The following is a 17,021-nucleotide window of genomic DNA, read 5'->3' as shown; positions in this document are numbered from 1 at the left end:
GTTTAAAGCCCTATCTATCAGCCCTGCCAACTCCTGACAAGTACAGTTGCATGTACTTGTGCAACATAGTAGTAAAAAATAATGTTATGAAATTATAACATTATGCAATGAATTTAAAATCATTAATATATTATTTTTCTAGTAACAAGCAAGTTCATGGCTTGAAAAAATCCAAGTTGCAGACAGATAAACAGGCAAAGGAAACGTGAGCATAAGAACATAGCTGTAAACAGCGGTATACTAAATTGCTGAGTCTTTTTTTTTTGTTTTAAACAAAAGCAAAAAAACAGGAAAACAGAAAAGTCAATTCACTGGTATTTATGTCAAGCACGTAGCAACAGTATTCATGTCCAGTGCCGCATCAACACTTTGGGTGAAACCGACTCAGCAGAAACACATATAATTTCTGCAGTTAAGAATTGTGCATTGTTTGCTATGCCTAATAAATAAATAAATAAAATTAGCAAACTCACCAGGGTACAGAAGATGCATTGGCATTGTGCTATTGTTGTCATCTGCTCCACGGGATATTCACCAAGGCAGAGCTTACAGGACACTAGTGGGTCAAGTACCAAGTCCCAGGTAGGCCTATATCTTGCTGTAGTCATTGCAGAGCAGTCTGAAAAACAGAGCAAAAGTCAAGATACTTCATCAGTTCCACTTTTCTGCCACTGCAAACCCCATCATCAGTTGCTGCCTGCTAGCTATTTGGTAAAAATAAAAAAAATATAGAGTAGTGATGGTTAATTGGGCAGTGTTGGCACTTAAAATAGGCTATATATCTCCTGCCTAACAGAGCACACATGCAGCAAGCAGAAGGAAAAAGCCGTGCTATGCACTGACAAAATATCAGGAGACATCAGGACCCATCCTTAGGTCACAGACTTGTCTCTGACATTACGTACATAAAATTTCATACCCAATTCTTGTTATTTTCAGCTCTAGCTTGCTTTCACTGACATTGATTACCCATTGCTTAAAATACATTCCTTAATCTCCCCCCTTCCAGCTACCCAGGCAAGATTTGTTAGGTGTCTTCCATAAGCCAAGCATCCATTATGACCCTTTTCCAGTCTGATGGTATTGCAGCTCACAGAGCCAGATATTTTTGCTCCTAAGAGCATGACAGATTGATCAGTTTGCTAAGTTAATTTTAGAAAGAACGATGGATATTCTGAGCATCCTCAGCATTTCTTTGCCTGCATTCCTCTCTCAATGCTTGCTCTATGCCGAATGCACAGCTTTGTTGCAGCAACAAACAACCGGGACAAATAACACAAAAATGTGCTATAAAAAAAGGCTATAATACTTTTATATCACCCTCAAGACAGCAATAGGATAGGACTAAGCAGAGCATCTTTATCCTAGGCTTCTGGGTCCAGATGGAGAGTTGTCAAATGACTAAGGAGAAGGAAAATAACCTCACACATACCAAATGTATTATCACAAAGAAAGATAATTTATAAGTTACACATGTGGGGGAGAAAAAGCAAAACAAAAAACACTCCCACAAACAACTAGGGTAACTTATGTAGCATATCCAATCTTAATGTGATTATTTACTAGTATTGTAATTGTCACAGTGACATTGACCTTCCAGAAGTGGGAAATTCACATCCAAAGACTGCTATGAGGTCCACATTACCTCACCACTCCCTTTCCCCAATTGGCTGTTTTCTTACCTTTCCCCACACAGGAGGTTACAGCAGCCCAACTATGATCACACCTTTCCCTCCCCGACGTTTGCTTTCCCTTCCACACCACAGCTCCCACCCCCACCTTTGGCACTGACATGAGCTGCAATATCTAAGCCTTATTATCTGTGAACTTCCTAAGTCTTCCAGAATTGCAACAAATATGACTTGTCTTGTAGATGAGGTTTAGGTAGATATTCAGTAGAAGATGGCTGCTTGTCCCCAAACAAATCACATGGAGAGTTCAAAGAAGTGTTGTGAAGTCTCAGTCTTTGCTATTTAATTCATTGTGGACATCACTCCACCAAGATCTCTAAATTCTCTGAAACAAAGGGGAGATTTTACAATAGCCCTCCATTCAGTCTAACCCACTGGAATATGCCCCTTAAAAAGTACATCAAGGACACCAGAAAATCAGAGCCTAACTGCATTTCTTTCTAGCGCAGCCATCGGGGAAGAAAGGGAAATAGATGAAAAATTAAACAACTCTATATCCAGGGATGCTCTGGATCCCTTTCTCTGAAAACACCCATAAAATCCCCAGTTTTGAAGGAAACAGATAAAATAGTCCTGCAGAACAGCACACGAATAATGGCTCCAGGTCACAAAATAAGAATAGCGCTGTGCAGCCTTTTCTGAGACTTTAACATGAAAGTCCAACATGATACAAATTAAAGCCTAAGCTTTTGGAGGCTATTAGACTGCTGCTTTGTCAATTCCCACTACTTTTTAATTTAACACAAAATACCAGCTAATTTTTTTTTATTCTTCCCAGCTCTGGTATATCTGACATTTACAGAAAGACTTATGAAGTATTTGAGAAGCAATGATCAAACACACCCAACCCGACTGTTTTCTATTAGCTCGAGTGTCCTTTGCTCATCCTGCCCAGTTTATTGCACATCTGTTGCTTATTGCAGCAAGTAGATGAAACCAGCAGATGAACAATGAAGAGAGATAAATATAAGTTACAGGTGCACTTAGAAGTGTCAGGCAGACCAAACTACTAGCAAGCATTATGGCAAGGATGTAAAATCTAACACAATTCAGACTAAACGCTTTCCAAATATACAATGAAATCCATCCAAAAGAAGCTTTATGCTTATTTAATATCTGTAATTAGGTGATGATATAGGGGAAAGTATTAACCTTTTGGTTCCAAGTCTTACACTTGTTCCCTGTTCCCTAGGACTTCTGACAGAAGCTTACCGGTATCACCGTGGTAATTCATTTTTTTGCAGCACATCTACAGTGCAATTACATCCCGATGGGAAACATTTCTTTTTTTGTCTTCTCTGGCAAGGCAAGAATGAAGCAAAGTGCAACTTCTTTCAAGGTGGCATCCTGTGGGCCAGCAGAAATTGGCTACCCGATAGAGTTGGCATGTAATCCATGACTTCAACTCAGCCATGGTGATAAAGCAAAACATGACCACAGCATCAAACGGGAGCAGAGCACAGGCTTTTAGATTTGCTAAATCTACATTAAAAATAGTCTTTGCTTTTAATAATGAAATCTTACATTCATTTGCAAGGCTGGGGGGGAGAGGGAAATTACTGTCACTGGTAACATTAGAGTGAGGGTCAAGAGATCTGCCACTTAGCATTGGAAAAGACATGCAAAGCTATCACGTTCCAGCGGAGCATCTTTGTTGGACATCCCTGTAAAGGAACACTAAGACTTTCCAAACACTAAGTTTTCCAAAGCAAGAGATTTTATCTTGCTTCATGATCATCTGGCTTACTGTCATAACTAAGTAACAAGCTTCTGTGTTTACATCATGATGACTAATATAGATGTGTCTATATTAGGGATAATTCATATATTTTAGGTAAAAAAAAAAAATTCACAGAAGAGAAATCATCTCCAGTCAAAATAGATAATTTTGATAAAAGATAAAGACTCCTAATGTTCCATACCCATGTTTTTTATAGCTTTAGGTTGTATTCTCATGCTTTCTAGTGATGTGCAGTGTTTCAGGAGAATGATGTAAAGTAACAGCAAGGAGAAAGAGAGAGCAACTGAAAGGAGCTATAGAGGAACAAGACGTTGAAAAATATACACTGGAGTGCCTTCATGCTTAAGAACACCAGTTCCAGCACCAGCCATTAGAAAGTTTTGAGCATCTGCTAGTAGGCCTTTGAAAATATAGCTAATAAAGGTATAGCTACAATCCAATCCCACTCCTGAATGAGTGGGATTTTCTACAACAGCATCCCAAAAAGCAGGGAACAGTAGTCACAGGAAACAGCTGATGTAATCTTTTGTTCAGAGCTTTCTTTTCATAAATAGACAGCAACCTGTATAATGACAATTTTATTCTGCAGCCATGCATACGTCCACAGGAAAGGGGAATCATTGCATAAAAATATAGAAACAACTTAAATCTTGTTGCTGTAACACATTAGCTTATTTGAAGTGTCTGTTGTTCCATCTGTAAGATGTGTACAGAAGGGAAACAATTGTTTAATTATTGTGCAGAAAAATAATGAATGACTTAAGTGAAGATAAACTGGATTCCTGACCTGAAATTCCTTAGGTTTTGGCCACCTACGGACTACACTGTTAAGTGAGAACAAATTAAAGATTTGATCTTTGATAAGCCAAGAGCAGAACAATTTATTCTTTCCAAGAGTAAAAAAAAAAAAAAAAAAAAAAAAAAAAAGTTAATGAAAACTGTGAAACAGAAATAATGTATAAATTTCTGTGAAAAATTTTGTGAAAGCAAAGACAATACAACATTTTCTTCCATGCAAGTTATTTGACAAGTTATAAAACCATATAGATTTTTATTGCACTGTTGAGTCAAATATTTCATGGCACTGTAGAGTTAAGTTGCAATTGCATCAAGTTAACACTTCACAGATACATGACCGGCTAGGTGAGAAAAAAACTGACTAGAGAATACAGATGAATAAAATAGTCATCCACTGTGTGCTTTAGTTGGTGGGTCTTTTTCACCTAGCAAGACTCAAAATAGAGCTTTCAACAGAATTTAAGTTTAAGCTTTAGATCAGGGATGGGTTTAATTTCTAAATTAAGACAGTTAGTCATGTACACTTAAAGTCACCTGCTTTTAGGTTTTATCTTAATCTTAACTGAATTTACTGGCAGCATGATGAAAAACAGCTCTTTCAGAAGTCAAAGGAAAGGATTTAAATAGGATTTAAAAATGGATCTCATTCCTATTGCCCTTCTTTGTCAAAACAAAATAACTCCAGTTAACATAATCCAGGCTATACTTCTTGCTAGGAAGAATCAAACATCTGCTATAGTACAGTTTCTCTGAATATTTTACTTCGGTGGAAAAAAAACACTCACTTCTGATGTGAAATCATCTGTAGCAAGGCAGTCTGGAACCAGCACTGAAGCCACATCTGTTAAGTGAATATTTTGACTCTGGGACCTAAATAATTCTGAGCCTCCCGACGTAGCCACAACTATACCTCACTGCCCATGAATGCCTACAAGGGAGCAGAAACTAGTTGACATGAGAGAGGTTGGTGGCTGAGGGTGTCGAGCAAGGGTCCTGCAAATTGGAGTTGTTTCTTCCTCACAGGCTTTGAGCTTCTTATTTTCTGTTCCTTCCCTTTTCCAAGGATACTCAGTAGGATTATATAGCTAGGAAAATACGGAGGAAACCCTCATGACAGCATCAACTAATTACTAAATATTTTTTGTTAATGTTGACAGTTACATAAAGAAACTGAATAATGGCTTTCTGATAAGGCCAAATTCACCCACTATGATTTTATGATAATAAAAGTAAACAGGACGAATTAGTGGCCCTCTTATCAATTCCAGTTACTTACTGGTGTCTACCACTGCATTAACTGTCTGCCTCTAAATCTTAATCCTAATAAAGAGCACAGGAGGTAGAGAATAATTCTCTCCACCTGATGTCAGGCAAACCAACACACAGAAGAATTGCACAGATGTTTAGAGATGACCAGCTTCCAGAGGTTTGTTGCCTACATTCCTTGAACTCTTAGGTCCTGCCAAATGCCTTCTTAACTCTTAAGGTTCACTCTTAAATCTGATCCACAATTTACTGGGCACATCCCATGGATATCTTTTGTCCTTTTAGTGATACACTATGACATAACTTTTCAACACGTAAGAAGCCCCAACTTGTACAGAACATCTTGTCAATGCATAGTGTATTGTGAAATCCTCAAACCTGACCTTTGGACACTCTTAACAGTTTTACCTCAATATAAGAAAGAAAACTATTAGAGTGTTCAAAGAAGAGCTACAAAGACTGGGAAGGGTCCAGAGAGCAAGACACATGAGGGGCAGCTGAAATCACTTGGTTTGCTCAGCCCAGAGCAAAGCAGGCCGAGGGGAGGCCTCATAGCGGCCTGCAGCACAAGGGGAGTGGAGGGGCAGGCGCTGAGCTCTGCCCTCTGGGGACAGCGACAGGACCCAGGAAAATGGCATAGAGCTGTGATGGAAGGTTCAAGTTGGATGTTAGGAAAGTTTCTTCACTGAGAGAGTGGTCATGCACCGCAACATGCTCCCCAGAGCAGTGGTCACAGCAGCAAGCCTGCTGGAGTTCAAGAAGTATTTGCACAAAGCCTAATTTTGGGGTGGTCCTCTGTGTAGTCAGGAATTGGACTCAATGATCCTTGTGGGTCCCTTCCAATTCAGGATATTCTATGATTTTATGGCCTCTATTCCTTACACTGGCTACCTATCAACTTTAAGCTTACCATCTCTATTCTCATCTTCAAGCTACGCTATGGCCTGAGCCCAGAAAAGACAGACTATGTAAAGCCTTAGAGCACTGTTGGCAATTTCAGTTTCCCAGCCAACAGAGCATGTGGGAAACCTTCTGGATCAAGTTGTAACTGAAGTGAACTTTTCTAGGGACTGAGATCCACCGCACAAATAGCAACTGAGTGTGTTTGTTTTACCTTTCTGACAAACATAAAACATATTTTACATTCTTATATATGTATATGCATACTACAGTATATACATAAAATATAAAAATAAATATTCCAGACACGCCAACGTCCAAGAAAAATGACAAAGACCAGGATGGTTGTCACTAGTGAAAAATACTATTGAACAATAGCACCAAGAGTGCAAAAATATACTGAACTACTCCTGGAAAATGTCACTGAGTTAGCGGGCAATTCAAAAAAAATAATCTTTGCTCAACCAGCTGACTTTTTTTTTCCCCTGCTTTTACTGACTAATTAGATGTCATATTGTAAGGCATAAAACAATGAAAAAATTAACAACTGCGTTTGATTATGCCACAGACCATAAAAAGTTTTAAGTATTATAAAGGTATCAGACAACTTGTAGATCTACGGATGTATATCAAGTGTTGCCTATCAAATGCATGTGTGGGTGTAGAGAAATAGACATTATAAAGACAAACAAAGAAAACAAATCTTTATAAGCTTTGACTTCTAGAGAATACTACAAATAGACATCCCAGAACTTCATCTTCTGTCTAAAAGATAGTCACGTGCAAGCTGAGACACAGAAGTGCCTCAGAGTGCAAGAGCCTAACATCTATCTTGAAAAATACAGATTCTGCATGTGATAGAGGCAAAGAATTTTCTGACCTTGCATCTTCCTCTGTTTGTCACCAGCTCTGGTGTTGCTGTGGCTTCTCAAAGCACTGCCAAGCAGCAACAACCTGAAATAAACTGGGTGTGTCTGTTATTCAGACCCCATACACAGTGGTGAAAATATTTCAAAGGAAAAAAAATCACTGGATTCCATCTGAAAGAAATTGTGGTCAGGGAAAAGAAGGGGATGAGCTGCAAAATTCAAAGGTGTGGGGAAAAAAAAAAACTGTATTTTATGAAAAGAAAAAAGGGGTGAGAAGAAAGACAGCAGAAACAGAGATAAAAGGATCTTTTCCCCTCCCTGTTCCCAGAAGTGTACTTTGTCATACACAGTACAATAACAACTGAAGTGTAATATGCCCCCAACACTGAATATCCCAAATGTCTTTTATAAAAAGATGACATAAACAAAAGGACAGAGAGGTCATAATATTAAGGAACATTGCTCAGAATTCATTTATCTTGTTGATGTTTGCTATCCAAAAGCATATAGGAGTCCTGGGGCAGTAGAGCACCTCAGGACAGAGCTTGGATGTCCTTGCACCATCTCATCTCCCAGGACGGAAGTCACAGACCCTCTGCTCTGGGCACTATCTCAGCAGAGACAATGCCTCAAGACCATTTGAAACAGCTAAGCAAAGATAATGTGTATTTTAAGTGTCTTCCTCCACCCTGAGGAGGAAAATCTCCCCCTAATAGAAAGGGAAAGCCTTGACACAGTAGCATAGGTACGTCACCTGGATCTGAAACTGGCAACAAACATTTTGCTCTGGAGAAAATGAGCCTGGCCATCTCATTTGTTTGCTTTAAGTCACGGACCCATTAGGCCCTCATTAAGAACTCCCATCTGTTTTCTAATACCACTTTAATGCCATGAGCCGCTGCCTTTGAATACTACAGCCAAGATCAAGTTACAACCTATAAATTGTTGTGGCAACAACCAAGTCTTATGTCAAAGGCATGGAAGACCAGTCATTAAATCATTAACAGCTGAAGTGCCTAAATTCTTTGAGTATTTACCTAAATTTAGTATTTGGTATTTAAATTGGCAATTAGGAGAAATTTCTCCTCAGAAAGCATAGTTAGGCACTGGAAGGTGTTGCCCAGGGACGTTGTGGAGTCATCGTGCCTGGGGCTATTTAAGGAAAGGTTGGACGTGGTGCTTAGGGACATAGTTTAGTAGGTGACATTGGTGGTAGGGGGATGGTTGGACCAGATGTTCTTGGAGGTCTTTTCCAACCTTAACGATTCTAGGGTTAGAAAAATCACTGCACAGAGAATCTAGGAAATAAGAAAGATTTTCTCCATATTGATAGTGGTGCTATACACACTGTTGTTCACCTTCTCCCCACGTTTCAACAAATCTGAACAAAGGCTACATGATTGAGATAGTCTGACTGAGATCAAACAGATTGGAACAATTTATAAGCATCGTGACCAGAGAAAGATGGGAATTCAGAATAAAAACTCCCTCCCCACTGACAGTTGACAAGAACTAAAGCAGTATCATTGTTTAAAGGAATTGCGATATATATAATCATTTCAACAGATGCTGGCAACAACCAGGAGACATTCAGAGTGTAAGACCAACATCCTGTTGACTTTTTTGCTTATCAGAAGACAAAATCAGAAACAGTTCAACTCATTTTCCTGACTGAATACTTACAGATCTTGCTTATACTGAAAGAAAGCAGATGGTTACTAAGTTTAGATTTAGAGTATTCTGCATCTTGTAGCCTCCACTTTTGTTAACATAATTCATGCATGGGTACATGGAGGTATACGAAGCTAGCACTCAGCCACAAAAGGCAGCTCTGCATGCAGTTAAGACCTGTTCCATATTAACATAGTGAAGTGAAAATACTAGTATGTTTTCCAGCTATCTAAGCTCCCATTATAGGCACGGGCTGTGGGTGCCTGATTCTGTCTGTGCTGACTTATGTTAGCAGTGCCGCTGGCTGTACTGGCTACAACTATACTACTAGTGAAGGCAACCCAGTAGACACCTGCATTTAAAATACTTTAAATCTTAGGACAATTCTCACCCACAGGCCTTGCCCTGTTGCTGGGCTGAAATCACCCAAAATGAAAGGAGTCTGGGGCAAACCAATGAGACTTCACCTCCAAGAGGTCTAGAAGTGAGGTAAGATGAAAAAAAGACTAGTTCTAACCAAAAGCAATTGCAACCTAGGCATGCAACTCACAATTGCACAATCCTTAGGACACTAACCGGCAGTGAGAAATCTGAATTATTTTATAGCTTTTGAAGGCAACAGTAATAACAAGAGTACAGACTATTCTACTGCTTTCTAGGGTTACATCTCATTTTATTATTTTCCAGAAACTCATAAACCACCCAGTCAAAGCCAACCGCTTCTCTTTGCCTTTCCTCCCACCCCTATCATTTTCCCATGTTTTCATTTTTCTGTTCCCCCCAACTCTTTCCCCCTCCACCCCTTTTCTCACTTCCTCCTATTCTTTCCCTCCTCTGCTTACAAGGAACTGATGAATTAGTGCTTTCTTTGAGCTGTCTCCACAATAACAATAAATCAGCAAGAAGCAGTTGAAACTTTAACATACCACAAGGATTTTCTTCTCCACAGCTGACTCCCCTAGAAAAGTAACAGCTATGTTTACACAAAGCCCGAATCAAACCAAGCTTGAGCTCTGTGGGTTTTTTCCTCAGTTGGCGGGGGATGGAAGGGAAGGGAAGAGAAAAGCCTTGGAAACTTAAAGCTAGAAACCACATTTAAAGATGTGTGAAATTACTGGGAAAATGCAAATATGAGCAAGGGGAGTGGAGCCCTAGTTCAGACACTCAGTGAGACTGGCTGAGCAATTCTCTTGTTTCCACCAAAAACAGAAAATCAGAATTGTCTTTTTTCTTGTAACTATGGCAAAATGCATGCTTGGTGCACTGCCCAGTGCTGCACAAGTCTCAGATGAAGAAACAAATTACTTGGGAATGAAAAAAAGAACACTGAAAACACTTATTGTCTGTCACTTGTATATTAACAGTGGAACTTGGGTTTTAACAACAGCTCAACACATACAAAGTACCATCCCCACATACACTACAATTGTGCTTTAAAGCAGATAAGCCTGTAGCTGAAAACTGCATTCAGAGTGGAACGGAGTCTGGTTAACTTACCTACAACTATCTTGTTTTTTTTTTCTGACTGAACAATAACTAAGTTCCAGTTAGATATTCATAAGATACAGCATTTCCAGAGCTCCCAGTGCTGACAGCAAGTTCCCAGACTCATGACTCAGTTCTGCCCCTTAGAGATTAGCGGGGAGTTTTCCCATATTGTGGAGAGCTCACTTCCACTAATAGTAAGTGGCAGAAGACCCAACAGAGCACGTACAGTCAATGGGGCTAATATGAAAACATGGCTGAAATACAAGAAAAGAGAATGATTCTTTATAGAAAGAGGAAATCTTCGTGGAAACATTCCATGCAATAATTACTTAATGCTATCTGGAAAATTACTTTTTTCAAAACCACATCTAAAAGCACCAACCATAGCTAGAAGTTGGACAGCTTCTTTGTAGAACTAACAGCTTCCACTGTACCATATCAGTGTCCCAGAACTGTACTTTCAGTCATCAGATGATACAGAATGCAGTGGATTTGAATTGGATGTTATGGCATACATAACTTTTATCGTGTCAGCGTGACATACCAGGCTTAAGCGTGAGGAGGATGAGACTCAGTCTAAAGACAGTCACTTCATTGTTGGCGCCTGAGGAAGGAGGTTTTCAAAAATAATTGCCTACACAGCTTGCCTTTCATTGTTTAAGTAGGCAATTTTGAAGGCCTTCAGAGAGAGATTGCGTCCACTTAATATCACATTTGCACATTACAGAACTGCATCTTCCAACTCATTTCTCCTAATCATGTCCCGACGTAACACTCAGCCTGCACATGGGTGGACACAGACCTGTCACTCACATTGCCCCTGACAGCACAGCTATAGAACCTATAGACAGATCCTTATTATGCAATAACACTGATTAAGGGCAGATGTTTAATGTGGTAATCTCCTACCTTCTTACTGATAGTCAAGTCATTTAGTACGGGCTGTGGAAGACCTTCAACACACACAATCAAGATAAAGTTCCTATAACCAGTGTGAACTACACACACACAAAAAAATGAACTAGTGATTACTAGAACATTACTTGAATACAAAGCTATCGGTAACCCCTTCTGCCCCAAACCTGCTGCAGAACTGAGCAGCTCAGTTTACTTATATTGCAGGCACATGTATGAGCTAGTACCTACCACATCATGTAGGCTTGTGGGTTGGATGAGCAGTTCACCAGCCGCCTATAAGACATTTTCCATTCTCTACTCCCTCTGCAGAATTAGAATCGGTATTTGCTGTCTTTTCAGAGGAGCAATGCATCAGCCTCACAACACCAGCCCCAGATCTACTCCTACACAGTAATATTGCTGTTATGTAGTAATTCTTCCTGCTTTGCTGCTTGGTTGAGTTCTCCCCCACCCCACCCATTTCCCTCTTCCCCACATTTAACAATTTTTACAGCATAACACATGCACCTGTTTACTGCAGACATCAGAAGCACTATAGCACCCCATCTGCACGGACCAGAAACTACGCATAACATCTGCTACAGCAAAAGCAGAAAGGCCAGGAGATCGAACTAGTGACATATTGGGACAGCCAAAAACATACAGAAAGAAATGAAAGACTGCAGTTTCACCACAGCAGAAGTGTTCTCTTCAGGGCCCCCCAAGATAGATTTGTCTAGACAAGAAGCACTGACGAGTTACAACAAACCTCTGAGTTATAGAACATGTGTAGAGGAATGCTATTGTGTTTTTTTTTCCATGTTTTTGTAAGGTTGAGCACAGCTCTTAAAAAAAAAATAGGTGTTGGACTTTTCTGATATGTCAGCATAACCAATCTGAATCACATAATTAATTTGAATTGCAGTTAAAGAAAAAAAAAAAAGGTACGCTGCCTTACACGTGACTGCATTGTTGGAAAAGGAAAGCTGAAGGGACTGCAGTCAGTCCCTTCCAGTATCCACATACCATGTAATTCATCTGCTCACATGGGAACATCTCAGGTTACGATTAATACATATGAAAACACCTAATGTGAGCAGAGTACTCACTATACTGTAGGCTTGATATGTAGTGAAGATTACAGCCTACTCAAAAGATGGAAATTACCTGCAAGTGTTTTGTGATGTCTGTTAGCTCTTCTAGAACGTATCAGCCCCTTCTCCAAATTCACACACTCTGAAACATATACTTTCAACCTAACCCACCCTGTGATACTCAGTTCTGGTGTGTTATGTGTATCACACACTGCATATTCACAACAGCAGTGTTGGGTTGTGGCTCTGTGCATGCCATGTGCATTTTACTGGATCCACGACCTCTACCAGCTCATGGTTCTGGACAAGAAGAGCACCAAAATGTCACCCTTGCTGCAGCCTTCTTATAGGTTGCAGTGCTTACCACTAGAGTGTACTCAGGGTGCAGGGATACAAAACGTACTTATTCTTAGAGAGATCTGGCATGCAGCATAAAGCAAGGGAAATTTGATAGGATTTATTCTGACAAGAAGGAAAAAATATTTCTAGGGCAGCTTTTTTTTTTTTATGCTTATCATTCTACGGGGTTATAAACAAGAGCTTTAAAACCAACCAAACAGATGAAGAGCTTTTTCAGGAGGCTTTTGATATTGTGTTGTTTTTTTAATGACTTAATTCTGTTAACTTCTTTAATTCAAAAAAAGAAGCAACATTGGTATTTAAAGCATTGATATCCAAAGCATTGATATCCATAAGAAAATACATTCCCTAAGCCACTTTATAAAAATGAGCTCCTCCTACACATCCAAGCGATCAGTTCATTATATGAAAGGTCACAGAATTTTGTTGCATGAAAACACCACCCAGAAACAGCTAATAGCTCTTTAGAGATATCCCCTTCCCTACGTAAAACATCCACCTCAAGCCTCTTATCCTGAACATAAGTTATGCCTGAAAGATACCCTTCTAAAAAGGATTTTAACTGATAGATGGTTGCTCTGCACTCTGACAAACAGTTTACTAACAGGAATCAAGCTACCTTAACACTAGGTCGGCTCTCTCCACACTGCAGGATAGCCAGAATAGTCATTATCGTGCTCAAACTGCACACTCCTCTGCGGGAAAAGGTTTTATTTTTTTTATTATGTTTGCACAGTGCATGCTACAATGGACCACAGGTTTCCAAAGTTAAAAACAATCTAAAGTTATGAAACAATTCAATTAATTAATACCCTTGATACTGTATTCCCTACCTCAAAAAATGGATGAGTAGTTGAATTTAAAGCACAAGTGTTTTTTTCTAGATCTATTTGGGTATCAGGAAACATCTTTGAAACCAGATTTGTCTGAGCAGTTTTACTCTTGTAGTTTTTCCTTTCGTATGCAGCATAAAAAAGGCAAGTGATCATGTCAAACACAATATTTTAATATTAAAAATAAAGTAAAAAACTTAGTACAGCAAAGTTTCACTGGAAAAAAAAAGCTGAATTCAAAAGTGGTATTTAAAGATATTCTACGCTTTCCAGATGCCACGTGTTGAGCATTTTAGATAGTAGGAAGCTTTCCAAGTTCAACTCATGCTTTCCCAAACCAAACAGGAGAAAAAACCCAGAAGCCTGCCCTCTTTTCAGATTCTGGGAAGATCACAGATGAGGTCGTTCACTATGGTCCAAGCCGAGTACCATGGTATGCACACAGTCACACGCCACCCACCCAGCTCAAGACATAATCCCCTATTTAAAGTAAATCCACTGTACTAAGAAACAAATCTTTTTTGGTAAGTTCTGTAATTGTTGCTTTTTCCTATTTACTTTAATGGTCACCATAGCGTTTTATGTTAAGGAGATGGTGAAAGAGCAGCCACATTTGTCTGACATACCAAGTTTAAAATAGAAGCATTTGGAGAGGAATTGCTCCAGAGGTTCTAAACCAAACAACACGAGTTGCAACCCACTGTTTAAAATTAGCTTTTGTGGTTTGTTTTTAGATATTCCTAGTAGCAAATTCAATCTGATTGCTAGGTACAATAAAGTCAACCAAGAGAGAGCAATCTAGGAGGCCAATAATAGAAATTTCATTTAAAAATATGGTTATTAATGTTCCTAAAGATAGCTTATTAAATGAGTAAGCTTTGTCACAGGCTTGAAATTATTCTCTAGGTTTTTGTCTTCTTCCCACCCACCCCCTCCCACAAAGGACAATAAGTACTTGGCTAGAAGTTAAAAGCTCTACATGCTTTTAGGATTAAATTGTTTGTCCATATTAAAACTAGAGAGGAAGGAAAAAAGCTGTTAGAAGGAAGGAACTGAACACTAAAATGTCTTTGAATTCCTATTTTTATATTTTGTGAAAAGAGCAACTGTCTCAAAGGTATCATATATTTAATTTTATGAAATTCCTGGTTAATCTTCATTGACTACTAATGCAGTATTTTGCCCCCATTTAACTGGGGAAGATAGCCCTTTAGCTTCTTTCCAGCAGGAAATCAATTAAACAGATTCAAGAGCAACACAGTGCTATTTTAAAAACAAGTTATGAGGGAGGAATAGAGTACCTGGCTGCTGCTTCTCCAAAAGAAGCTGGAGCAATTATTTGTCTCAAAAGTGAAGGGAGAGAAAGGCAGTGCATCTCCCTTACAGCAGTCAGCACAAATGGGAGCAAGAGCATCATATCTCAAAGAGGGGTGCTCGGAGGGTTTCAGAACTCGTTCAAGCATGAAGACTTGAGCAGACCAACACAGGAAGACCACAGCACAAGAGAAGATGGGAAACCCAGAGCTCCTTTCATCCATATCAAGCACTGCTCTAAATGGAGAGCATACAGGTGTTTGCAACAGACTTACTACTACAGCTGTAAGCCAAGGGAATGCTACATAAGCTTCAAACACCTGAAGTCTAATAGCTAAAGTCATGCAGTTGAATTAATGGGTTGTCTGAATGTGACTGTCAAAGCAACTAGGTCAGAACTGATTAACTACAGGCATATTTGTAGTCTAATCTGTACTCTACAAGAACAACGACAAAAAAAATCTAAACCCTGCTAGCTAAACCTTACAGAAGATAAAAATGAAGAGAGGAGGATATGCAGACCAGGTGACATCCAAATAACAAGATTTAAAAGGCATTTAAAGCATAAACTGACCACGTGCAGCTTCTGAATGAGTAGCAGTTATCAAATGAATGGAATTAACTAGCCATTTATAAAATGTTGGTAACAATGACATAATTAAAAATATATATATATAGAGAGAGAGAGTACATATATATATATCATAATACATTAAAAAATATGGATGGAAAATAAGGGTTCTAGAGTGTGGTGAAACCAGAATTCAGATTGAAGGGCAGAGACCTTTCCCCCCAGTCACTGGTCACAACATTTGGACACAGGAACAAATTGGACTTGATTTAAATCTATGGTTAGAAGAGCTGTGTTGATGGAAACTGCACCAATACCTGCTAATGACATGAAATAAGCAGAAGGCCTGGGATGCTGGAACACCAGCAGCATTTAGAGGCTTAGCAGATGGAAAAAGCAGGCAAAGTGGTATGTAGTACCTAAGGGAATATAATGATCCTGTATCACAGACAATTTGTACTCTCCTGCCTTCTCTACTAATACTCGAAATGAAATGTTTTGTTCTGGGGAGATTGGCTTTGTGTTTTGTTTCAAGAAAGTATGGTTGAAAAGTGAGTACTCTGTTTGGAACAGCAAGTGTTGAGGTTTGAGAGGGCTCCAAGTTCATGGACAAGTTACTTCCACAGACCCAGAGAAAGCTCTTTCTCTTGCACAGCTCAGCTTGCTCCTGTGACAGACCCAGACACCAACCTCCTGCTTCCTCTGCCTTCAATTCCAGCCTTTATAGAACTGGAAACCAACACCTCAATTAGATAGAGGCATTAAAAGGACCACTGAATAATATAAAAGTTAGTCGGCAAGCTGTAAATCAGCCTTTTACCTTAGTGGCAAAGGAAAGGGATGAAGCTGACAGATCCTTTCTCTCTCAGATGCAGAAGCCCTTTGGCAGCTTCTTTCCCACTGGGCAGTTCTTACCCTGTGGGACTGTTTCAACCCAACCTTCAAATTTTGTAGCGAAGTGAAACTGGATGGAGTTATGCAAAAAGCAAGCCACAACTGAACATAAAGGAAGGAAGAAAATTTCTAGCTATTCAGGATGGGAGGAAAATTCAGTAACGCTGAGAGAAAACACAGAGGGCTTTTGAACTGGTTTTACTTGGAAAAAGATGGTATCAATACATTAGCAACAAACAAAAAACTGGTAAGAGAAAGTTAGATGACCTAGAGTAACCCCTGAATCTAGGAAGAGGCAAAAAAGTTTCTCAAGCACAGCTGTAGTGAATCTCATTTAAAAGGAGAAAAAAATGGTAGTTCTGGTTATGAAAGCTCAGGAACTGACTTTGTTATGAGCAACAAGACCCTTCTGCATAAGACAGTCAATTGCTACAAGGACTGGTATGCAGTGGTTGCTTAACTCTTCCCTATGAAGGTCAAAATACACAACAACAGACAAGTGTCTTGACTTGTGCCTCTTTCTCCACTTCATGCACTGCCAGTACATTCCAGCACATTTAAGTATTGGAATCCTACTGCTTTCCCGATTGTTTTGTGTGTCTGCAGCAGTGTCCCCTACTCCTTTCTCATTCAC

At 39.4% G+C, this 17,021-nt stretch overlaps 1 protein-coding gene across 3 annotated transcripts in view; it reads right to left on the bottom strand.

Annotated features, from left to right (window-relative positions):
- RNF144A (ring finger protein 144A) overlaps positions 1-17,021 on the bottom strand; it is a 65,571-nt gene that overhangs the window by 29,012 nt on the left and 19,538 nt on the right. For all 3 annotated transcript variants that reach the window (XM_084515317.1, XM_084515318.1, XM_084515316.1), the window contains one exon: positions 474-619. In XM_084515317.1, coding sequence (XP_084371443.1) covers positions 474-608 — 135 coding nt within the window. In that variant the 5' untranslated portion in view covers positions 609-619. The remainder of the gene's footprint in view (positions 1-473; positions 620-17,021) is intronic.

This window comes from Aythya ferina (genome assembly GCF_964211825.1).
Source record: "Aythya ferina genome assembly, chromosome: 3".
Taxonomy (NCBI): Eukaryota; Metazoa; Chordata; class Aves; order Anseriformes; family Anatidae; genus Aythya; species Aythya ferina.
The sequence above is the reverse complement of the archived record's forward strand: the minus strand, read 5'-3'. Positions and strand labels throughout refer to the sequence as shown.